The 22,083-nt window shown below is 38.8% G+C and overlaps 3 protein-coding genes and 1 non-coding gene across 7 annotated transcripts in view; 2 read left to right on the top strand and 2 right to left on the bottom strand.

Moving 5' to 3' along the window:
- Positions 1 to 980: 980 nt before the first annotated feature.
- aadat (aminoadipate aminotransferase) lies at positions 981 to 14,022 on the bottom strand. Of its 3 annotated transcripts, none has more exons than XM_084712438.1 (14): positions 13,887 to 14,022; positions 12,043 to 12,114; positions 10,657 to 10,825; positions 9,682 to 9,814; positions 8,497 to 8,571; positions 6,904 to 7,113; positions 6,656 to 6,721; positions 5,757 to 5,839; positions 4,917 to 5,013; positions 4,240 to 4,301; positions 4,083 to 4,147; positions 2,565 to 2,671; positions 1,397 to 1,498; positions 981 to 1,310 (listed from the first exon to the last, which is right to left on the bottom strand). In XM_084712438.1, exons 2-14 carry the CDS (start codon positions 12,110 to 12,112, stop codon positions 1,269 to 1,271), a joined length of 1,281 nt encoding a protein of 426 aa, XP_084568564.1. In that variant the 5' UTR covers positions 12,113 to 12,114; positions 13,887 to 14,022; the 3' UTR covers positions 981 to 1,268. The 3 variants fall into 3 exon arrangements, with proteins under 3 accessions (XP_084568564.1, XP_084568565.1, XP_084568563.1); XM_084712439.1 differs by lacking the exon at positions 13,887 to 14,022 and adding an exon at positions 13,642 to 13,732; XM_084712437.1 differs by lacking the exon at positions 13,887 to 14,022 and adding an exon at positions 12,199 to 12,254.
- Positions 14,023 to 14,233: 211 nt separating this feature from the next.
- ino80b (INO80 complex subunit B) lies at positions 14,234 to 17,356 on the top strand. Its single transcript, XM_084712441.1, has 6 exons — positions 14,234 to 14,490; positions 14,696 to 14,839; positions 15,595 to 15,775; positions 15,874 to 16,031; positions 16,545 to 16,717; positions 16,799 to 17,356. The coding sequence occupies exons 2-6, from the start codon at positions 14,800 to 14,802 to the stop codon at positions 17,261 to 17,263; spliced, it is 1,017 nt and encodes a 338-aa protein (XP_084568567.1). The 5' UTR covers positions 14,234 to 14,490; positions 14,696 to 14,799; the 3' UTR covers positions 17,264 to 17,356.
- A 1,432-nt stretch (positions 17,357 to 18,788) lies between these two features.
- The window catches only part of intu (inturned planar cell polarity protein), a 31,381-nt gene continuing 28,086 nt past the window's right edge, over positions 18,789 to 22,083 (bottom strand). For both annotated transcript variants that reach the window (XM_084712273.1, XM_084712272.1), the window contains exon 17: positions 18,789 to 19,531. In XM_084712273.1, the coding sequence (XP_084568399.1) occupies positions 19,420 to 19,531 (112 nt within the window). In that variant the 3' untranslated portion in view covers positions 18,789 to 19,419. The remainder of the gene's footprint in view (positions 19,532 to 22,083) is intronic.
- Positions 20,538 to 20,609, top strand: trnad-guc (transfer RNA aspartic acid (anticodon GUC)). The gene has a single exon. It is a non-coding gene; the product is annotated as a tRNA-Asp (tRNA).

The following is a 22,083-nucleotide window of genomic DNA, read 5'->3' as shown; positions in this document are numbered from 1 at the left end:
AATATATAACATAATGCCAATGTTTATAGACATTTTAGTGTGAGAATATTACATATTATAGCTGCATTGTTGCTTAACCTAAAATGCATCACTACAGAATATTGGCTCAGATGCATCAGATTTAAAATCTCTGGTATACTCTGAAATACAGAAAGATTTACCAGGTGGTGATAGGTTTAATCAGCAGTGTGTGAACTTTGGGTTTGAATGTAATGAATGTTTACTTGTATATAAAAGTCCCACACTTAAGCTTTAACTTTAAGGTTAAAAAAGGTTACTTTTATAGGTAAGTCACCATTTGTCACAAACTTACAAAATTTTAAGCAAAGGCAAAAACAGAAGTTGATTTCTGGCTCAATTTCACCCACCTCAAAGGTACAAAGGGAAGCAGAAACTGATAAATCGCAACACTTGTAGTTCATTATGAAACAGTTATGTGAGAAGTGTGTTTTAAGTCTTTAGAGGAAAGAAACATAAGAGTTAAAAGGGATAATTCTGATTATTTGAAGAGGGGTCGTAAAAGGTATTTATCCAAAGTCACACAATAAAAAGAACAAACTAACCGACTGAGGCTGTCGTAAACCGCCAGCTCCTGTGTTTTGCAAGTTAAAATGACTGTTTTTGCCAAAGTAGTCTGGTTGCTTTGGAGAGAGTGAATTATATCCATGAAGATTAGACAGACTGTCAATCATTATGTGTACCACCTTTTTTGAAACAACACTTTGCCAAAACATGCCTGTTGAGTCTTTGCCAGACTGCAATACCAATTTCACCTTTGGGATCAATCGGGTATTTCTGATTCTGAATAAAGCAAAAGCAAAATTTGAAATCCACTCACCAGGCAAACTGCATTTTAAGCTCTAGCTCACATCGACGCTGTGTTTGAATAGGTGTAACCCTGTTTGATGTTTTGAGGTTTTGGTGGAGCAGCAGTTACAAACACTGAATTTTGTAAAAACATACACACACAAAAGACAAAATACAGAATGATAAAAAAGTTTACTTTTTTGTGCATGGTAAAGATAAAGACATCTTCACTGTAGTGTAATGACACGATGTCACTGTAATGACAACTGTATTTTCTGCTTTCTAAAACTCATTCATTGTTCCGAATAGCTTTGAATAATCAGACAATGACTGAGGCATGGCTAAAGTCAGAGGTTTCACAGCATTAAATATATTCAAACCTAATTATATATTTCAATATAAAAGTCTTCAACATTAAGTTAATACAAATGCAGTGTCTTCCCAGGAAAATACATCTTTGATCACAAAGCCTCTTTGATGAGAGAAGAGAGTCTTCTGAAGGCCTGTCGAAAGATTTGTGACAGATTAGAGTCAGTTAAGGAGTGTGTGTTGTGTGTGCGTGTTTGTATGTGTTTCTGTGTGTGTGTACCTCATCAATCTGCTCTGGTGTGGAGAGAGAAAAGGCCGCTCTGACGTAGGGACAGGGGTCACTACTGTTGATCATGAAGACACCTCCGGGAACCAGGAGCACCTTTAGCACACAAACACAAACACACGTGTGACTCATGATCTTATTTTGTGTTATTGCTGTTTCAGAACCTTTTAGTTTATTTTCTTTCTTGTGGTGTGTGATTATTTATTGCTGCATGTGTAGATTCACTTTCACTTATCTACTGATCTGAATTTTGGCTTTCTATTGTATTTTACTGTCTTATTGATACTGTGTGATTTTAAATGGTTGTCTTTTTATTGTTTTCTTTGTGTGGACCCCAGGAGAACAGCCACTTTGTGGAAGTTAATGGGAATCCAAATAAAGAGTACAGACCCACGTGGCATCAATCTTTTCGGATAACCGTCTGCAGGAAAGTGAATTAGAGTGTTTTCCAAAATGTCAAAGTACTGCCTGCTACTAAAAATCTTTGATTGCCTGTTACAGTTCACAGCCTAACACTGAGAGAGGCCTGAAGGCGGTTATTACAGCTTTGAATCATGGGAAAGATAAAGCACAGACAGGGATTCTCTTAATCCTAAGAGTTGTTTTTTCCTCCTCTGATATCACAGAAGACAGAGACTCTTTACTGTCTGCTGTGTGGAAGTTTTAAATATCTTGGACTCAGAGGAGAGACGCCTACTGTGCAGACCTTGGAAAAGCCTGATTGTACCCACACTTGTTTATACACACGGCCAATAAGCTACCAGCTAGCAGGGATTTACAAATACTGTCTGTGTGTGTGTGTGTGTGTGTGTGTGTGTGTGTGTGTGTGTGTGTGTGTGTGTGCGTGTGTGCATGTGTGTGTGTGGGAGGGAAAACACTCAGTGGCTGAACCCACTCACAGTGCACATAATGGCTGCTTTACATGCACCATCCTACACTCCTATTCAGACACAAAACCTGCCTCGCCCTGGTGCAAAACCTCTGCTCACAAACAGAGGGGGAAAAAAAAAAACACTGAAATGCATTCTGGGTACCTGTTTTAGAAGTATATTAGAGAACAGTAGGTATGGGTTAACCTTCAGTAGACAGATCAGAAAAAGAAATTCATAAGCGAGGGTTTAATCTAAAATACAAAAGGATTTGTGTTGAGTTGTGTGCTGACCTCTTTCTCCAAGGCTTTCTTCATAATGAGCTGCTGGGTATCAGCTATGCCCTTTAGTTTGATCCACAGGAACATGCCTGCCGCTGGGGTGTGCCACTCTGCTACATCTACACACACACACACACACACACACACACACACACACACACGCACACACACACACACACATAAACACACACACACACACACACACACACACACACACACACACACACACATGCTAGAGTCAGAGAAAGAGAAGGAAAAAAAAAAGCCTGCCTGGGCATGAGTTTTCTGACTCATAACTGCAGGCAGAATTTTTCCTCTGTGGTTTTTTTTGTTGCTGCCTCTGTAAAAATTCTTGACATTTAACTAAATCTGGACTACACATAATCTATCAAAGATGTTGGTGCTGTTACAAGTGAAATGAATTGATGTCTAAATGTGGAAATGTGTTAATATGTAGTTCATTAAATGGCCACTAGGTGGAGGCTCTGAGACAACACAAGGCTGTACTGTGACTTAATTCAATAAAATAAAATAAAAAGTATTTTTTTTCCAATCAGGGAATAGTCTGGATAGCTAATTTCTCTTTTTATGTATCGTCTCAATGCTGTCATTTCTTTTTTCTTAAGTTATACAACACAAACAAACAAGAAAAGTCTAGACTATGACCCATACTTAACAAAACACACAATATAAACACAAATAATAAGACACTAAATACACAAATTGTTCTTTTTTCCTGACTCGGTTTTCTGGAGCTTTCTAGAACACATGACATTAACTAAGGTCATTTCAGTTTAGTGAGTTATAACAGTGACCAATCTTGAATCTTTATTTTACATGGAATTAACAGAAAAGCAACTTTATTTTAGCAACAGTGAGGACAAAAGCTAGTCACTTTTTTATATTGCTAATTGGACCATCTAGAAGAGTGTCACAAAATATGAGGCAACAGATCCTGTAAGTCATAACGACCAACTCACTCAAAATAATGACGTAGTATCTCAAAGTCAGAAGTCAGAATCTCAAAATAATGAGTCAGTTTTTAAAGCAATATCTGAAAATAATGAATTAGATTTTCAAAATAATAACTTTATATCATTCAAAATAATGAGAAACTTTCTCAAAGTAGTTTCTCATTATTTTGAGATATTAAATCAATATTTTGAGATAATGAAGTCATTATTTTGTGAAAGATTTTCATTCTGTCTTTGGGCGTCTGTTCATCACACTGGTATGAAAAAAGGCTTCCATAAATGTCAGCTCTGGTTTGATACAGGTTTTTATTTTTGCCATTTTTTTTTTTTTAGTAAAATAATATTAAAGTTACCATGTGCCATTTTCTTGTAAACAAACAAAAGTTAATGTTTCTCACCAAAATGTGTTCAATGTGAGCTATAATATGGTTGAACAAATGTGTTCAGTGCATTGCAAAGGTGATTTTTTAAAAGTATTTTGAAACCTTCAGTGTTAAAGCTGCCAAACTGTCAGAAGTGCTTGTTTTTCTTCTCTTCCACCACTGATGCCACAAACCTTTGAGCCACTTGTCTGCAGAGCTGATCATGGCATCACGCTGTTTCCTGTAAAACTCAATCACCCTGTGTGAGGAAACAAAACGGGTTCATGCTGAGTGTCAGGCCCTGTTTGACCAAATTATTTTCTTAACCAGTCAAATGAATCAGTGTCGTACCCGTCTATGTGCTGGAGGAAACCTTCTTGGCCCCAGCTGTGCAATAACTGAGACACCATGAGCTGAGAGGAGCAGGACACAGGTTATATAATAAAATGACTGGCACAGATTCAAATAAGGATCACGTGGAACAAAATAATTTGACTGTAAAATGATGCTGCAGCATGGCACACCTTTCATTCTTTCACCATGGAGTCTTTAAATGTCTGTTTTTGCCAGTTCTTGTTTCAAATTTGTCATCACATGAAAGAAAATTAGCATTTTGTACACATGCGCATGCATTTCAAATATTGGCCAGTGTTTCAGTTCAGATTAAAAGCAGAGGCGAGGATTGAATCAGAGGAGGATGACTGCAGATCCTAATTAATCTGCTTCCTTATTAAAACCTGCTCTGCAGCTGCTGCTGATCCAGACACAAACCACATCTCACTGGCAAGAGCATACAAGACTGATGACTCTGTTCAGAAATATGCATTGTTGGCACTGTTTTATTTTAGCCAGCCAATGCCAAATATTTGCAGATGGTTCTGAGCATGTTTCCTTTTTGCATTAGGAATGAATGTAAATTAGAAATTACTCCTTGCAGCTCAGTGCAGGAACCTGTTTACAGCTGAACCGGCAATGCAACATACTGGTTGAACAGGGTGTGGTGGTGTGAAAGTTAGGTTTTTACTAACCTGTGTGAAGGTACTAGTGTGCATTGTTGAAGCCTGAATGTGCAGCACCACTCTGTCTACCAGCGGTTTGGGACCAGTCACAAAACCAATCCTCAGCCTAAAACAAAAAACACACACAGACAAGCAGTCAAAGACATAAACACATGGTGGTGTCGTTATGCATAAAACTTCTCTCACATAGATGCGTGTATAATATTTAACATGTTATCACTTGAAATATTGTGGTGTACATAAATACATGAAAAAAACCCACTTTATTTCTCTGTAAGTCTACAAATATGTTTACACTGCTGCATGTTTCTCCAACTTTAGTTTGTTTTGATGTTAAGTAAAGTAAAAGAATATTTTCTAATTCTGACAGTTTCTAGAACTCTTCAGCAGTAGATTCTACTGCAGAAAGAAAGAAGTTCTTGCATAAAACTTCTCACAACATGGTCTGTAAATTATCTTGATTAACTGGTAATGACTTAAGAAAGAGACACTGGGATAAATTGCACAACAGGCCAGGGAAAAAAAATTGCACTTTTGATTTTGGGGTGAACTGTCCCTTTAACTGGAACTAATGGCCAAAACCATGAGAAACAGCCGCAGAGCGAAGTACACCAAAGTTAATGGACAGGGATGTTAACATGCTTTAGTTCATAACCATCTGATGTGACGAGTGGGGAAATATAACAGCAAATTAAACCGTATGACAGACTGGAAAAACACCCAGTTTACACAGAAGGTCCTGAATTGACACTGTAGCAACAGAGTCAATAGAGTCTTAAATGGTAACAGCAGAGCTTCACATGCACTGAAATAACACACACACACACACACACACACTCACTCACTCACCCTGAAGACAGGATCTTAGAGAAGGAGTCTGTCCTGATAATCCTCCCGTCAACGTCCATGGAGAGAAAAGTGGGAGCCCACGGCTGCCGAACACATGACGACATAACGTGAATCAGTTTGTATCCAAGTCTCAGTGCTGAGAGGAGAGGAGCAGGTGAACCAACTCTATTTTAGGGACATACTGAACAGTTCATAGCTTGACATTAAAATTATATATCAACATTCAAATGCTGTTTTTGTGAGCGTATTCATCCTGGTATTTCCGCACAGTTGCAGATAAAGATTAGGCTAAAATAAAAATATTAGGAGTTACACTATTTGTAGAATTACATTCCAGTGGTGGCTGTGTAGGACTGTTTCTGACACACGTGATACACACATTTCCAGTTTTTATCTTATGAAATATTCTGCTGTAATTCATATCTCTTGGTGAAACACACAAAGGGAGGCAGAAACCTGTATGAACAGGAATAGGGCTGCAATGAATGATTATTTTCATTATCAATTAATCTGCAAAACAGTTTCTCAATGAATCCATTAGTTCTATGGTCCATAAACGGTGAGAAATGTTGATCACTGTTTCCCAAAACCCAAGATACTGTCCACAACTTAGATATTCAGCTTACTGTCATACAGGAGTAAAGAAGCCAGAAAATATTCACATTTGAAACACAGAAGTCAGAGATTTTCAACATTTTATCTTAAAACAATTAATCAATCAAATTGATTAATCATTACACCTCTACTGAGAAAATTCATTAAATTTAAAAAATCATTAAATGTGATGAAAGACTTTATTAAAATTGAGGACAACACACAATCAAAGCTTCATTCAAAACCTTAAAAGACGCTCTGAATGTAAAATAATGACATTCAGTACAGCCCTATTCTTTTTGTACCTTGTCAAACTGCAGGAAGTAGTACGGGTCGTCCTCGATGATGAGCATGTCGTACTGCCTGGCCAGCTATGAAACAGACATTAACAGAAAGTGACAGAGTGAATCTGCAGGGAAATCAGGCTCACAACAAGCTCCAATTAGTGGAGTCAGCGCTTCACTGACCGCTTTGCATAAATCAGACTGAGAGAAATTCATTAAGTTCATCTGCAGACTGTGTGTGTCCGTGCAGTGGGAGCTGTGTGACAAACCTCGTACACTTCTTGCTTCCTCTGAGCTGTCATGGAGGCACCGGTGGGGTTTCCTCCGTTGGGGATAGTGTAGAGAACCTTGGGAGCGGTGCTTCCGGGCTTGTGGACCTCTGCGGGGTCCCACCGAGACAAAACCTCCTTCAGGGCTGCAGGTATCATGCCGTGCTGATCACTGGGAACGTTGATTATGTTGCAGCCGAGGGGCTGAAGCTACAGAGGACAGAAAAACGTTAGAGGAGCTACAGAAGCCACTGTAAAAAATATGTGAATGTCTGTTTTTTTTTTTTTTTTTAAACCTTTATTTGGAATCACATGTTCACAACAGTTTATACAGTCATCTTTAGTTAAATACCTTTAGAGAGTGAGCAAACCTTCCAGTATATTAAAGTATAATTTTACACAAAAATAGACAACATGGTAGTTCTCATTTGAGAAAACGAAATATATATATTTATGCATACACTAGACACCAATTCTGTGTAGATCTTATGCCAAAACAAGTGGTAGTGATTTGCTTCTTGGGAGCTGAAACAGCCTCCCTGAAGAAAAAGCATGTCATGAATATTGTTAACATCAAATTCATTTGAATGAAGTTGAGACACAGTGAAGACTGCCTCAATTTAAGCTCCTTTTAGTGTCCTCCTCAGTTTTCCAAAATTCCAGGCACCTTGAATTGCCTTGTGTATGAATGGTGCTATATAAATAAAATTGCCTTGCCTTGCCTTGCCTTTTCTTTTCTATCTAAGCAGCGTATTTCAGCTTTGACCTCCTTAAGATGGAGAATTCCCCCCAGATCTTGCTTGCCAACAGGTGAACTCATTTGTGGTGCAACAGGGTGACAAGACCGTAACTCACAGTGATAAAGTGATCGGCAATAACAGTGAAATGATCTTTTGTACAAAGATGGGACTTATGACAGCTGGGTTGTGCCACAAACTCTTCAAGATTGAACTCCATTGTCCAGAGCAAGTGTCAACAAAAAACTGACCACATAAAATATGCTGAGTCAGGGCTGACAAAAAAAAACCATGGCCCTGTAAAATTGGCACAGCACACAAAAACACTGTTCAGACAGACAGAGCAGCACAAAATCAGTGGCATCCAGAAAAGCATGTGCACAAAACTGCAAAAAAAAGCACACAAAACACAGGCAGTATTCAAGTAACCAACAAAAATACAAAGAATCAAAGCAACAACCCACAGTGTCAAACTGTGCATCAATTAACACGTGGAGGGTGGAGAGAGAAAGTTGTTATGACACAGTTTGCAAACACAAGTAACCGTGCAAAAACAAAAAATGCTGAGGCACTAAAGACAAGACACCATCAGCACTTATCCACACCTGAGTTTTAAACAAAGTCTACAAAACTAACGGCGGTGCGGAAAAACACACATAGACGGGCCCCCAGATATGTTGAGCCCCTTAATATGGGTCAGACAAGTGGTAGTGATTTTCTCGGGAGCCACATTTTCTCCAGCACCTGAAGAGCCTGAATGATGAGACTTCTGAACAAACGTGATAAAATATACACTTTTGACCAGACACTATTTTTGTACTGAATGTGTGTGATGTTACAAAGAAAGCGCTCTCACCGCTGCCAGTGTGCCAGAGTACGTTGGTGCATCCAGCAGAACATTGTCTCCGGGGTTGACCAGCATCTCAAACACCTAAAACCCCAAAGCAGTGAACAAACAGAAAGAGAAACGTGTTTGGAAATCAATGAGCCTCATGCAAAAACCACTAATATGAGCAGATTTGCGCTTAAAGCAATTTAAGACCATTTGTGGCAAACAATGTTCCTGTGTAGTCCAGACCTGTCTGATGAGTCAGGAAGAAAAACACAATAATTTGACTTAAAAATAATAATGCCATAATTTGAATGAATTTTAATTTAACCTCTTCAACTCGACGGCCATCATTACTCTCTTATGCTCAGTTCTAAAGATAAGATTAGATTAGATAAGATAATAATTTATTAGTCCCACATGGGGAAGTTTGCTGTGTTACAGCAGAAAAGTGGATAATAAAATAGAAAAAAAAGCATCAATAAGAATCAATACATAATAAATAAGCAAACATGCAATATAATCAAGAGGAAATATAAAATATAGCAACAACTTTCACAAGAGGAAAGACAAAAACTAGCATGGTCATTTTCCAACTGATGAAAAATGACATTTGTACAGAAATCGTCAAAAGTTTTCGAAGCCAAATCACAGCATATTTTTCCTATGGTGTTCCTCAAGGTCTTGGTGTATTAATGTGACATTTTGGAGGGATTTTTGCCCTTTTTTATAATTTATCATCATAAGAAGATGTCAAAAAAATGGTCAAATTGCACACCAGGTCTGTGTAATAAATGCTATCAACCTAAAACCTGCTAAAACAAGGTTTCAAGATTTGAATAGATGTATAAAGAAAACTCAGTGTCACAGATTTATGGCTAGAAAAACTTTAGATTCCCAGCTTTCACCTGCTTTCTGTCTCTAAAGATCAAAAATGTCTCTATGATAGGGGGAGGGAGGGAGTGGCAGAGGTCAAATATGTAACCAAAATTACTTAAATTAAAAAAAGATGAAACAAGTTTGATGTAAAAATCAATACTTTTCTCACTATATGATGATCATCATCGTGTATTGGAGGTTCAGCAGTCAGCTGTTCCCCACACAGAACATTAATGACACTAACATCTTCATGTCTTTTGGCCTCTAACAGCTGCTTACACAGACAGCGTGTGTGAGAGTGAACAGCAGTGCTGCAGCTGGTCGTGTCAGTACCTTACAGAGCCCCTCCTGGCTCCCCGTCGTCACACACATGTCCATCTGGCCCCTCTCAGGCGTGTAGCTGGCGGTCGGCGGGTTGTGGAGGTTCTTCTGCAGGTTCTTCATCCACGTCAGCAGCTCCGGGATTCTACGTAGGATTTGAAATTAGACATTTCTGCTTAGAAAACTCCACTCTGTGTGGACATCAGCGTACCCTCCGTTTGTTGTGACCGCAAAGACTTGTTAATAGAAGAGACAAAGAAAGGGCTTCACCACAAAAACGTACACTACATCAACACAAAACCCCAGAAACAGGGTATCACTGGTCACACTGTTTGACTGACTGGTGATTTGTTGGAAGTGCAGATAAAAAAAATACCACAGCAGAGAACTGCGAGCATTAAAAGTAGCAATAAACTTTATATTCTTTATGGGTTTACAGTCCAGTTGTATGAACTTGTAGGGCTTTTTATGTATTTATTAGGGAGAGATGACAAGAAATGAGGGCCAGTTTGGATTAAACCAGAGAGGTCATGCTTCATGATCCTTGTCTATCTACTATCAGTGATTCCCCAACAAAAAGCACTGGAATCTGCTGGTGGAGATATTCACTTGAGGTTTTGTTTTATACAGGTGGTGATAAAGAGATAAAGGTCACAGCAGAATAAAAACCTCCATGTGCTGCTGCTTTCCTGATGTCATTTAAAGTTAAGATCTACCAAAAAAAAAAAAAAAAAAGGTCTTCAATGTCTGGACTTTCCAACTATTAAACTTACATAATCACTACTAGAGAGGGCCACATGCATAAAGAAAAGTATAATTTGCAACAGGACAACATGAGGACAATTCTTAATTTCCAAAGTGCAGCTACACTGAGGCTGATAAGCTGTGCTTTCACTACAACAGCCTGACACACTGTATCTTAAAACTATCACATTTTAATCTGATGAAGAAGTAACTGATTTCAGGACGTCCGTCTCGGTCTCTCACCCATTTGAGGCCGAGTATTGAAGAGCCCTCTTCATCGCCGTCTCATCGAAGGTGACAGTCGGTCCATTCTTCACCGTAATGGTCGCTGACTGGAAAGGGAAGGTGTTGGGGTTTGGCGCTCCTCCAGCCAAAGAGATGAGGGACGGAGGTGACCGCTGCTGCAGCTCGGCTTAATACAGGTGGAGACAGAGAAGATGATGAGGACCTCATACTGAGGTTATAATACATATTATAAGATCCTAATGTTGGCTAAATGCTTACAGAAATCGGTACTGTAACCAACAGTTTGTTAGAGTTGCAACGACATTTTACCATTTTTAGAATCGATTAATTGTATGCATCATTTCTTAAGAAAGAATGTCAACATTCTCTGGTTTTTACTAATCTTTATTATTATTATTATTATTATTATTATTATGTAAAAGGCCAATATTGATATATTTTTTAGAGTTACATTTGTTTTTTCACATACTGTTATAACAAAGAACACACTGACTAATTTGCTCAAAATAAGACAATCGTCATTACATCTTTCTTAGCTCACCTGTACCTTTCTTTTTTCTTTTTAATACTTTGTTTAATTAGAAGCATTAGTATTATTTTTATTATCATACACCAAAAATCAATGCTGGATTGCTGGCCACTTTAATACCCAGTTTCACAGTTGAGGGCAAGTTATTCTACTGTCCTGCTGCACTGTAGAAAAATATGGTCTTGCCCCTTTGGATTTTGAAAAGAAAAGGTATGAAGTCTGACAAGCTTCCTCTTCCAAAGTTGAAAGTGAAAAATAATTTAAGTACTTTGGCACCGTAGCATTGGTAATACTGTAAGTGAGCAGCAGATTACTACATCTTACTATCACATAAGACAAAGAAAAGCAGCAAATCCTCTCATCTGAGAGGATGAAACCAGGAAATGTTTGCTATTTCAGATGCTAAATTTTGCCACCTAGCAGATAAATCTGTTTTCACCTCATAACGCAACTTTGTCACTTTTCTGTATGTTTTTGTAGGTTTCAAAAAGTTACATTTAAAACTTTTTATGATCATTGTGAATGCAATTTCAGTTATTCCACGCTGGCATCGTTTGTATAAGCTTTGGTTTTATAGTTGTGATCAATACTTATTTTCACAAAAAAATATTCAAACACGAGAAAGAAGTTATTTCAATTTTGTGAAAGTAATGTTAACTTCATTATTCAGTCAATTAAGACCTGCAAAATTGTCAATATTTAAATATAAAAACTGAAGGCCTGGAATTCAGATTATTGGATTTTTAGATTTTTTTTAAAGACCTGCAGAAACCCTGCAAAAATGAAAACATCTATACCATGAATCGTTGCATAAAAACATGTTTGAGTATAAATTATTCAGATGAAGTACTCACTCAGTATCCTGATGGCTGACGGCTTCCTGGCTGCGCTGACAGCTGTCAGAAACCGAGCGTAATTCATCATTCCTGCCAAATTATTCAATCAGAAACATCAGTTTACTCTCATGTGAAGATGAAAACATTAAGTTTCATTATTTATGCAGCTTCCACCTGTTGCTGAGTCCATGAAAACACTGAAAGAGTCATCTCAGGTCTGTTTGTGTTTCATATCAAGGAAACCAGCGCCAAAGAAATCTACAGGACGGTTCAGTACGTCACTGGGTAGGTGTCAACGCACCTGCTTGATGGTATCCTTGATTCTCGCGAGAATTGTGTGTGTTGTTACCTCGTGTTGCGTTGTACAAATTTATCACATTTTATATGTGAAAGCAATGTCATTAAGATCTACATAGGTGTGGGGACAGAAAACATTTTGTTAGGGTTAGGGTAAGACCATGTTTTGGGTTAAATGAACACTCTCGCGAGATCTTTCGCGGGTATGGGGTTTACTATCTAGACACGACCCTCTCTGTTTCACAGGTGTAGGTGTATTGTTATAAATAGATATGTTAGTAGTACAGTCCACACGTAGCACACAGCACTACATGTAGTATGCAGTATATCCCACATGACGGTTGTCTTATCCACACAAAGATATGCCTATAAAATAAGACGACCACAAATCTAATAATAACCTACAGCATAACAACCTAGAAAAAACAAACAAACAAATTAAGATGGTATAAATAAAATAGTAAAAATCTGTTTTTCCAAGGGAAACTTCAATTGTAACTGTGCAACACATACTTATTTACACTGTTATATTGTATAGTATGATGCACATTTTTGTACGAAAACCTTAGATTTTCTTTTGATATTTTCTGTTCCCTACATATATTGCTTTTACATAATGTAATAAGGCATAATTTGCATACTTCTCATTTGTTATATATTCTGTTATAGCATAATGGTTTTATTACTCTGTTATTTAATATAGTAAAATGCACATATTCTTACATGCGTATCATTTCCTTATAATCTATATGTATTTTTCTATTCTGAGCATTTTAATTTGACTCACCATGAGTCTGTAATCATTTTTAGATGCTATCTGGAGACCAACAGCAAATAAACAAATGCGGACAATTGTGGGGGAAAAAAAGTGTGTATTTCATTTGGTAGAGCCGTTCCTTCCTCAAAGGTCATACGACGTAGATATGTTGGATTTTTAGTGTGTTTCTTCATGCATGTCCTGCAGGCTTCACGGGCATGAGTACGCAGAGCGTTGGTACTACAAAGCACTGAATGCGTTTATTGTTTCCTTGTTTCAAATAAACGCTGCAGCTTATGAAAATAATCCTAAGTGACCAATTTCAAAATGCTTACACGCAGTTTTGACTTCTGCACCACTTATTATTGTTGGAGTTTGTCAGACTAGTTGTACCGTTAGATTACTGTAAATGAACATTAAACTACGTTAAAGCGAGCTAACAGAGACACAAGCAGGGACACACACCCGCTGGGACACTCCAACGAGTCTGTGAACACACACTGTCACAGATAAATCTAATAAATTCAATGATTTACTCGACCACGTTCAGCTGTATAACTGACCTTTCGTCTCCCGGCTTGACTGCCCCTGAGGCCTCTGGTTAATGTATTTCACGACACACCAAGCCCTACAGTTGTCATCTGCCGTGACCGTTACGTGAACTACATTACCCGACTGCAAAACAAAAACACAACTATAGGTTACGATTCCGCTTTACGAAATGACTTCGCTTAAGTTTTTGCTATTTTCTTGTTAGAATCTGGTGTCATGATTAGTTAGATGCATTCACACAAAAGCGAGTACTCACCGTTGTTATATATCAAACTTTAGTCGCCGGTTTAATCGTCGTTTTCTCCCATTAGAGGGCAGTGAGCTGGTCCTAAAATCCAAAGATTTCGTGTCTAGAAGGGAACCATTGATTTGCGAAACTCTCGCGATATTTGTACACGTCGTTTATTTTTTCTGTGCGTGGTACTAATTAATTGCGTTTTATAATGTCTCAACGCCCTGGTTAATATCTGGGTAGATTTAAGAACAAAAACCAATTGGTTAGGGTAAGAAAAATCATTGTTTGGGTTACAGTTATCACTCTCGCGAGCTCTTTCGCAGGTCTGGGGTTCCCTTCCGGACACAACCTCCATAAAAGCCTAAGCGGGCGGAAATGACGAAATGGGTTAACTTCTGTGTTGTTAGCTTAGCTCAGCCGTGCTAACTACTGCTGACAAATTGTATTAATCGTAATATTGTGTGTTATGTGTTACGGTCAAAATTAGTCCAGTTTGCAGGCAGTGTCGCGTCTTTTACTTTCAAATATATAACTCAGGTTGATTTTATATGAGATATGTTACGTTCACTGGTGGCGATGAGTGCATGCTAGCAGATGTGAGCAATCTCCCCTCAAACTAAATAAGGTAGAGTTTGAATTTCAGTTACATACTTCGTTCAGATTAATCTTAAATAATTAACCAAACAAATTCATAAAATAAATACTAATGCAAAATGATTTGATGCTTGGATCAGTAGAATATTAAAATGAGACACTGAACTGCTGCCTTCTTCATTAATGCTGCATTAAATTCATGTTGTAATGATCAGATGTGTTTCTCTCTTGTGCAGAGACAGCTGCTCTGTTTTCTAGAAGACTTTGAGATTTCTGCTGCTATGTAGGGCTGTAGACTGGCTGTCCTGTCTTTGGTGTTTACATCCCTGTCGGCGTTTCAATGGGGAAAAGGAAAGACATGATTCACCCTCGGTTTCTTGGTGAGTAAATTTATGATTATTAACATTAATTTAATCATTTTCATCAGAACTGTGAGATTCACAGGAGAGAACAAGCTTTAGAGCTTCGTTACTATACCAAATGCACATTTACATGATGATTTATTATGTACACCTTTTTAAAATTAATGCAGAAGGTCTGTTGTTTTTTGTTGAAACTGTTTTAAGATGTGTTGATTAAATTTTATGATCATGTGTTGATTAAATTTTATGGTCATTTCAAAGGATGTAGATCAGATAACAAATATCACCAGTAAAAATCTTCTTGGACGAAAATTTTTTAATTACATTTTATTAGATATAAATCTTATTTGCTGCAATTCCAGCCAAATTACCCAGAACTTTTAGTCCCAGGAATTGCTTTTCAAGCAACTAAAATGTGGTCTTTCATTTCCACTGTGGCCTAAAAACCTGTGAAGTTTAGGCAAGTTAGTCTGCTGATGTATGAAAAAAGCAGTGACTGTTTTTTTTAACATTATTTTTAACATTTTTTATTTCTACTGAATTTCACCCTCCATTTAATTCCTGAATAGAGCCTGGGCTTCATCATTGGTCCGTCTGTTGACACTTTATTCTGTAACTTCATGTTGATGTGTTGTAGCGCAATGAACAAAAAACAAACTGGTTTGTTGCTGCAGATAAAAAAAAAAAAAAGGTGGCTACAAAATAAAATGCACGATTTAATAACTAGTACATTTTTATAGTATTTATCTGTGATTTCCTCTCATCCCCTGCAGGTGAAGGCAGCTCCAGCCTGCACAGTGTTCACAAGCGGAAACACAAAAAGCACAAGAAGCACAAGAGGAAGCACCACAGCTTTGCTGAGGCCCCGGAGCCCGAGCCAGTCATGGTTCCTCGGCCTCCTCCACAGCTCCGACTCAAAATCAAACTGGGAGGACAGACACTAGGGACCAAGAGGTGAGACGAGAGGTTGTTTTTTTCTGTGCTCAGTTTCATCAAACCCTGACCAGTCAGTGAGTTTTTGTCTGTTTGTGTCTTCCTGTTGTCTGTATCAGCGTTCCCACCTTCACTGTGCATCCTGGTGTGGCTCGGCCACCGTCTCCCTTGATGATTATTCATAATGATGTTGATGATGACGATGACGATGATGAAGATGATGACGAGGACGACGATGAGCCCTCTGTGCCTCTGGAACAGTATCGGGCCTGGCTGGGTAAGTCAAAAGTAGAGTTTGTAGATGCAGATACACAGTATAAAAAGATTGTAACAGATTTTGTTACTTTCTTTTGCTCTTAAAGGCTGCAAAATTATATTCATTTTTAGGCAATGCTTTATTATTTTGGCTCCAAAAAGCCTTTAAATATAACAATCTGAGAGGGTAAAAAGACTCAAAATTAATAATAAACACAATAATAAATTTTAAAATTATTTAATTGATTAAAAATTATTTTATCACACATCCAGAGTCAAAGATCAGAACTGCATCCATAGCAACAGTCTGTTCTTCAAAGTAACAGTCTGCTATACAGAAATAAAAGACCTTATATGCTGTAATTGACCAATCAGAATATTTAACAAAGCAATGTAAAAATTCATTTTTACAGTGTGTCTGCATGTATGAGCCAGTTAAATGTAAGACTCTTTAATGCCAACATTTCATTGAATTTAAGGCCAATTTAGCAGTAAAAATAAACTTATCGTGTTTATCTTTTTTGTTCTTTATCAGATGAAGACAGCAACCTGGCCACATCACCTCTGCCAGACATGGACTCGGACTCGATGCTGGGCGGGCCTGTGGACGAGGAAGAGAGGTGGCTGGATGCTCTGGAGAAGGGAGAGCTTGATGACAACGGAGAGCTAAAGAAGGAGGTGGATGAGTCTCTGCTTACAGCCAGACAGGTGAGGAAGAGATGGAAGCAGGAAACTTGTTGATCAATACATGCAGATCCCTGAGTGTTTTTGTTGTTTGTTTGTGCTCAGAAAGCCTTGCTACACAAGCAGCAGAGCCAGCCTCTCCTGGAGCTCCCCATGGGCTACAAGGAGAAAGAGATGACGGCAGAGATGATGCAGAAGCGAGAGGAACGAGCCCGGAAGAGGCGCCTGCAGGCCGCCAAGAAGGCTGAAGAGAACAAGAACCAGACAATAGAGAGACTGACAAAAACCAGCAAGGCCAAGATCAAAAGCATGAAGGAGAGGAAGTCCAAGCAGAATCAGTGTCCCATGATCCGCTACAGCGACTCCGCCCAGGGCATGGCCATCTCCTTCCCCACAGGGGTCACCACTCCGACACCAGCACCCCCACATCCTCCACCGGCCACTCCGGCGAACTGCGGGGTCAGCGGCTGCTCCAACCCCAAGAAGTACTCCTGCTCAAAGACGGGCGTCCCTCTCTGCAGCCTCGAGTGCTACAAGAGGAACCTGCTACTGGTTCAGAGCACAGCTTGAACTTTGAAGCGATAGTTTGTATTATTCAAAATAGGAGTGTATGAGTCACTTATCAACAGTCAGTGTATTAACTACAGTAGATGGTGGTTGATACTCCCCCCGTTTAGAGAAACAGAGGAGTAGATTCAAGTCATCAGTTGGAGAGTTCTCAGTCGACTGAGATTCTTCAAGATAAGCATTTTGTTTTTTTCTCTGTCAGTCAGTGTGCATTACAGTCACAAGATAAGGGATACATAAATATAGTTTTATATTATTAAAAATTCTCATGGCAACGTGCACGGTAAGGATTTATTTCAGCCAATGCCCATAATCAAGATACCAAAATAATTATATGTATTGTAAATCCTTAGTATAGAAGTCTCTGCCTGTTTTTTGCGATGCAGCAGCATGGCAGGCTGCAAACTTTACAATCTGAGTCTAAGTATCACAACAAACCAAAACAATAACTGATGCAAGCAGAGAAGGTTGATGGAAAGTTGTGAGCAGCAGGACATGCACTTTTAACTTGAGCTGACTGTGAAAATCTGATGTTTTCACATCACAGATGACATTAAAAAAGTGCATTAAAATGTGAGTCTTACTGGTATAACATACTCATCTAGGCTGAAGTAAAAGTTAAGTGTGGCACTGAACTGTACAAAGTTAGGGACAAACAGTCGAATCTTCTGTTCAGCAGCCACATCCGATCTGACTGTCAAAATCTGAGTCGAGTACAGCCATAGAAGCTACGCAATCTAGTGCGTAGGACAGAGTCAGCAGCAAAACATGTTAGCCACTTATGAAGTCCCTCATAAATAAATGTCAGTTTAATTTACATCTAATTTGCAGTGCTTTGTCATCAGACAGACTTTTCAGACAGAAAACTGCCGTTGTATAAGCCAGACGTTGCTCTCTATGAAGGAACCAGGCTGTACTGGATTGTATGTTTTGTTGCTGACCCAGTCAACAGCAGTACATCTCAGCTTCCCACACTGGTACTCCTCTCTGCTTCTCCAGACTGGGGGCGTGTCAACTGCCATCTGCTGAAGAAACTGACTATTGATAAGTGTCTCACGCAACCCAAACTATCCCTATTGGAGGACTGCACATGCTCCAAAGGATGCAGCGGTACGTGTGATGATGGAGTGTATGGTCCATGTGGTCAGAGAGATTTCCAGACTGTGGTGGCTACACAGATTAAGAAGCTATGATTTGAACTTTAAACAAAAACCTTTTCAAGACTCAGAATCCCATTCCAATGTGGATTTACTTTTTATCTACTTATTCGTGCAGTGGTCAACACAAGTTCAGTTATGTATACTGTAAGAAGTTAACATATAAAAATCTCTGTACCAGTTGATCAACCATAACCATAACACAATATTTATGGGTGTGAAATATTAAAAAAGTGATTATTTTTGCATATGTTTGGATTATGTCCACTAGATTACTATTTTTCATTTTGTAAATTATGTAAAAATTTGATTTAGAAATTGACAAAGGTCATCAATGACAAGCATTTTGTTTTCAAAGAATAAAAGAGGAACTGTTTTACTTCTTTAATCTCAATGTTCATTTTCATAACAAATGACTTAATATCCTTACAAAACTGTACATATTAAATTAAGTAACAAATGAAATGCCTTTCAAACACTGCATACAACGTGTGAAAACACACAATACAGCCGTATTTGCTCCGTCAACATGGAGGTGTGAGCAGCAGCAGCAACATGATTTTTATTGGTCCAGCTTGTAAACTTTGTGGCAGCAGACTCTCACTGGAAGGTCTCGTCTGCTCTTATCAGAGGCTTACACCGAGGCGTCTGAGGTATTCACTGATTGACTGGCTTTCCATCTACACAAATACACACATTAAGGCTCTTACACACACATCTCTGGCGAGCAACAAGGCACAAACTCAACCTGCTATTTTCTTATCACTGCTGCGAGGCCACGGTCACGCTCTGCTGTTATCTGCAGAAAAACGGAGGCACATTGTAAGATTCAGACCCCGTCTCTTACGTTATCCCAAAGAAACTGGGAGGACAAGCAAAAAGGCCCCGCATTTGCTCTCGGGTGCTTTCCACAAGTTTGATCTGTTTTCCTGAGAATGAAACCGATGCTTCAACAGTTCAAGAAGTCTTGTGGTTTGTGTGTCTGTCATCATCACTGACACGTCACAGGGCCAGGCCGAAGGACAGTCTGAAGGCCATCTCTACAGGAACCTCCGCCACCGAGTCATGGAAACACACGTAGAACTCCTGAGGGACGGGCTCAAGCAACATCCGTCTGAAAGAAAACAAAAGATAAGACTGGGACATCATAAGAAGACCTGGACTTTGCAGTTCTGTTCATCCTAAGAAAGACTGATTATACTGTTTTGACACTAAAACAGACACATATTTTTTTAAGCATGGCTAAACCCATTAAAAATAGGTGATTGACCTGTTTGCCATTGCCAGTAGATGAGTTTGTCTTTGTTTTTTTCTTTTTCTGATGTGCACTGGAAATCAGAGGCTTGTGTGTGTGCAGAGAGAAAGATATCAGTATGTTCAGCTCTCAGTACTTTTGTTTCTAAGTAGCTTTGAACTGAATCGCTGTAGTTTGAACTTGCTGTGTTGTTTTTTTATGTTCCCTTACAGCTGATAGGAGTCACGTTAAGTTACTGCTGATGTTAGTTTGCACCTGCTTGAAGGTCTATATTTACTGATGACACGCTCGTCTTTAGTTAAACGTCTGAACAGGGAACAAATATTTTACTTATAACTATATATTAATATAAATTCTTTATTTTGCTCGCAAACATTCTCAAAATCAATCACCTATTTTTAGTGGGTTTACCCATGTATAAAAAACCTGCCTAAGTGCACTAATTTACATGTAAAAACGGCATTAGTGTTTTTTTGTCCTGGGTAAAAGAGACTTTAGAGATAAACATCAAAATAACTAGAGTGTTTTCAGCTTTGCTTATGCATTACATGCTGTACGGTGCTGCTCACTCATAATTCCATACATAACCTTGTGAGGGGAGGTATGGTTAAACATACAAAACCAACACAAAAATACAATTTTCATGCTACATGAGTTCACAGATGACATAAAAATGACATTAAATACTCCAAACAATTAGTTCAAATAGTTTAAATTAAATTCTACTTGAGTTCAAGTCTAAATCTTAGAGCAAAATCTGCTAAGAATTGTTAATTACAATTTTTAATAAGAATTGTTGTCACTGTCTTATGGTTATACTCATTCTCATAATTTGTCCCACAGTTGTCCCCAGGAGCATCAGCTTTCCTCGTTAGTATAGTGGACAGTATCTCCGCCTGTCACGCGGAAGACCGGGGTTCGATTCCCCGACGGGGAGTATCTATTGCCCCAGGAAACACTCACTACTACTCTTAAAAACACAACATACTGCCCCCCTAGATGTCAGTCAACTGTCAAACTATCTGAAGATAAAGTGGAGTAATGGCGTCCCGTCCTGAGCAGGGGATGAAGCAACGCTCCCTCTGTGTTGTAATCTGAGCTTCTCTAAATGTTTTGAACACACGTGCTGACTTGACTTGACTCGTGATCCAGCCCGGCATGGCAGGGATTTGCGTCTTTGTTACAACAGGGCTGCCTGTTGGAAAGTGTCTTTTAAACAGAACATTGACATTTGTGAATTATGGATATCTGTTTATTGAATACCTACATATTTATTTATACATTTGCACTCTTTCCTACTTCATCCTGCAGCTGCTGAACAATAATTTCCCTCAGGATAAATGAAGTTTTATCTAATCTAAAAGCCCTGCTTTGCTGGCAGACCAAGAGAGTTTAGCCATGCTACTCGTTTGAAACAGAAAAACCTGCCATTAACACGTCCTGGGAGATCCGATCATAAGTGGACAGATCTTAATACAGGTGTGAATGCACCAAAGACACATTGAGGATGCACTGAGATGCTTTCACTCCAAATTTTGATGTGGTGTGGGCAACTTATGGACACAGCAGTGTGTACACCATGTGTCCTTGTAAAAAACATTGTGGCAGTTTGTTGTGACATTGCTACACTGGTGGCTACTCTGTGTCTGAATAACCAACATCTAGCAGATACTTGAAGGCACTTTCTCAGCTGTTACTGTGTTTAAGAAGTTTCTGGGCTTGAGCCTGTTGGGCAGTGCTGTGTAGCCCCCAGCCAATACAGTGCAGGCTTTGAGGTTAGGACATAGTAACCAACCACTACATCGCGTATTTACTAACTGTAACTACAGTTTGTGGCAGGTTCAACCTCTACACTGCCTCGCCTCGTTAGTATAGTGGACAGTATCTCTGCCTGTCACCCAGAAGACTGGGATTTGATTCACTGGCAGGTAGTATTTCTTGCCCCAAGAAGAAACCTGGACATTTATCTATTATATACTTTTAAAATAACAATTTCATTTAGTTTTTTTCACAGAAATTAATTAAAGGCTGATGCATAACCAAATGTATGGTATATATTTCTTTTAAAAAAAGTTTTCTTTCACCTATTAAAATCAAGAACCCTCGTGAAGCTTTGGTGACCCCTAGTGGGGGTCAGGACCCCCAGGTTGGGAACCAATGATCTACACTCCAACTGTGTGAAGCTGTCAGACTTTCTTTGACCAGAGACATGAAGCTGGTAAGAGTAAAAGAAATCTTTCAGAAATGTTGAAATATGTGATTTTTCCACCTGTTATCCTCCTTGTTTGTTCAGAAGAGAATCTGGGCTGATCGTTGTTCTCTCATGATGCTTGTCTTGATTCCTTCCTTCCTCCACTACTGATCGTCCTGCCCTCTGTTTCTCTTTTCTTTGAATGGCTAAAACAGGCGTC

The sequence above is a fragment of the Lutjanus erythropterus genome, chromosome 23, assembly GCF_056507025.1.
Source record: "Lutjanus erythropterus isolate fLutEry1 chromosome 23, fLutEry1.hap2, whole genome shotgun sequence".
Taxonomy (NCBI): domain Eukaryota; kingdom Metazoa; phylum Chordata; class Actinopteri; order Lutjaniformes; family Lutjanidae; genus Lutjanus; species Lutjanus erythropterus.
The sequence above is the reverse complement of the archived record's forward strand: the minus strand, read 5'-3'. Positions and strand labels throughout refer to the sequence as shown.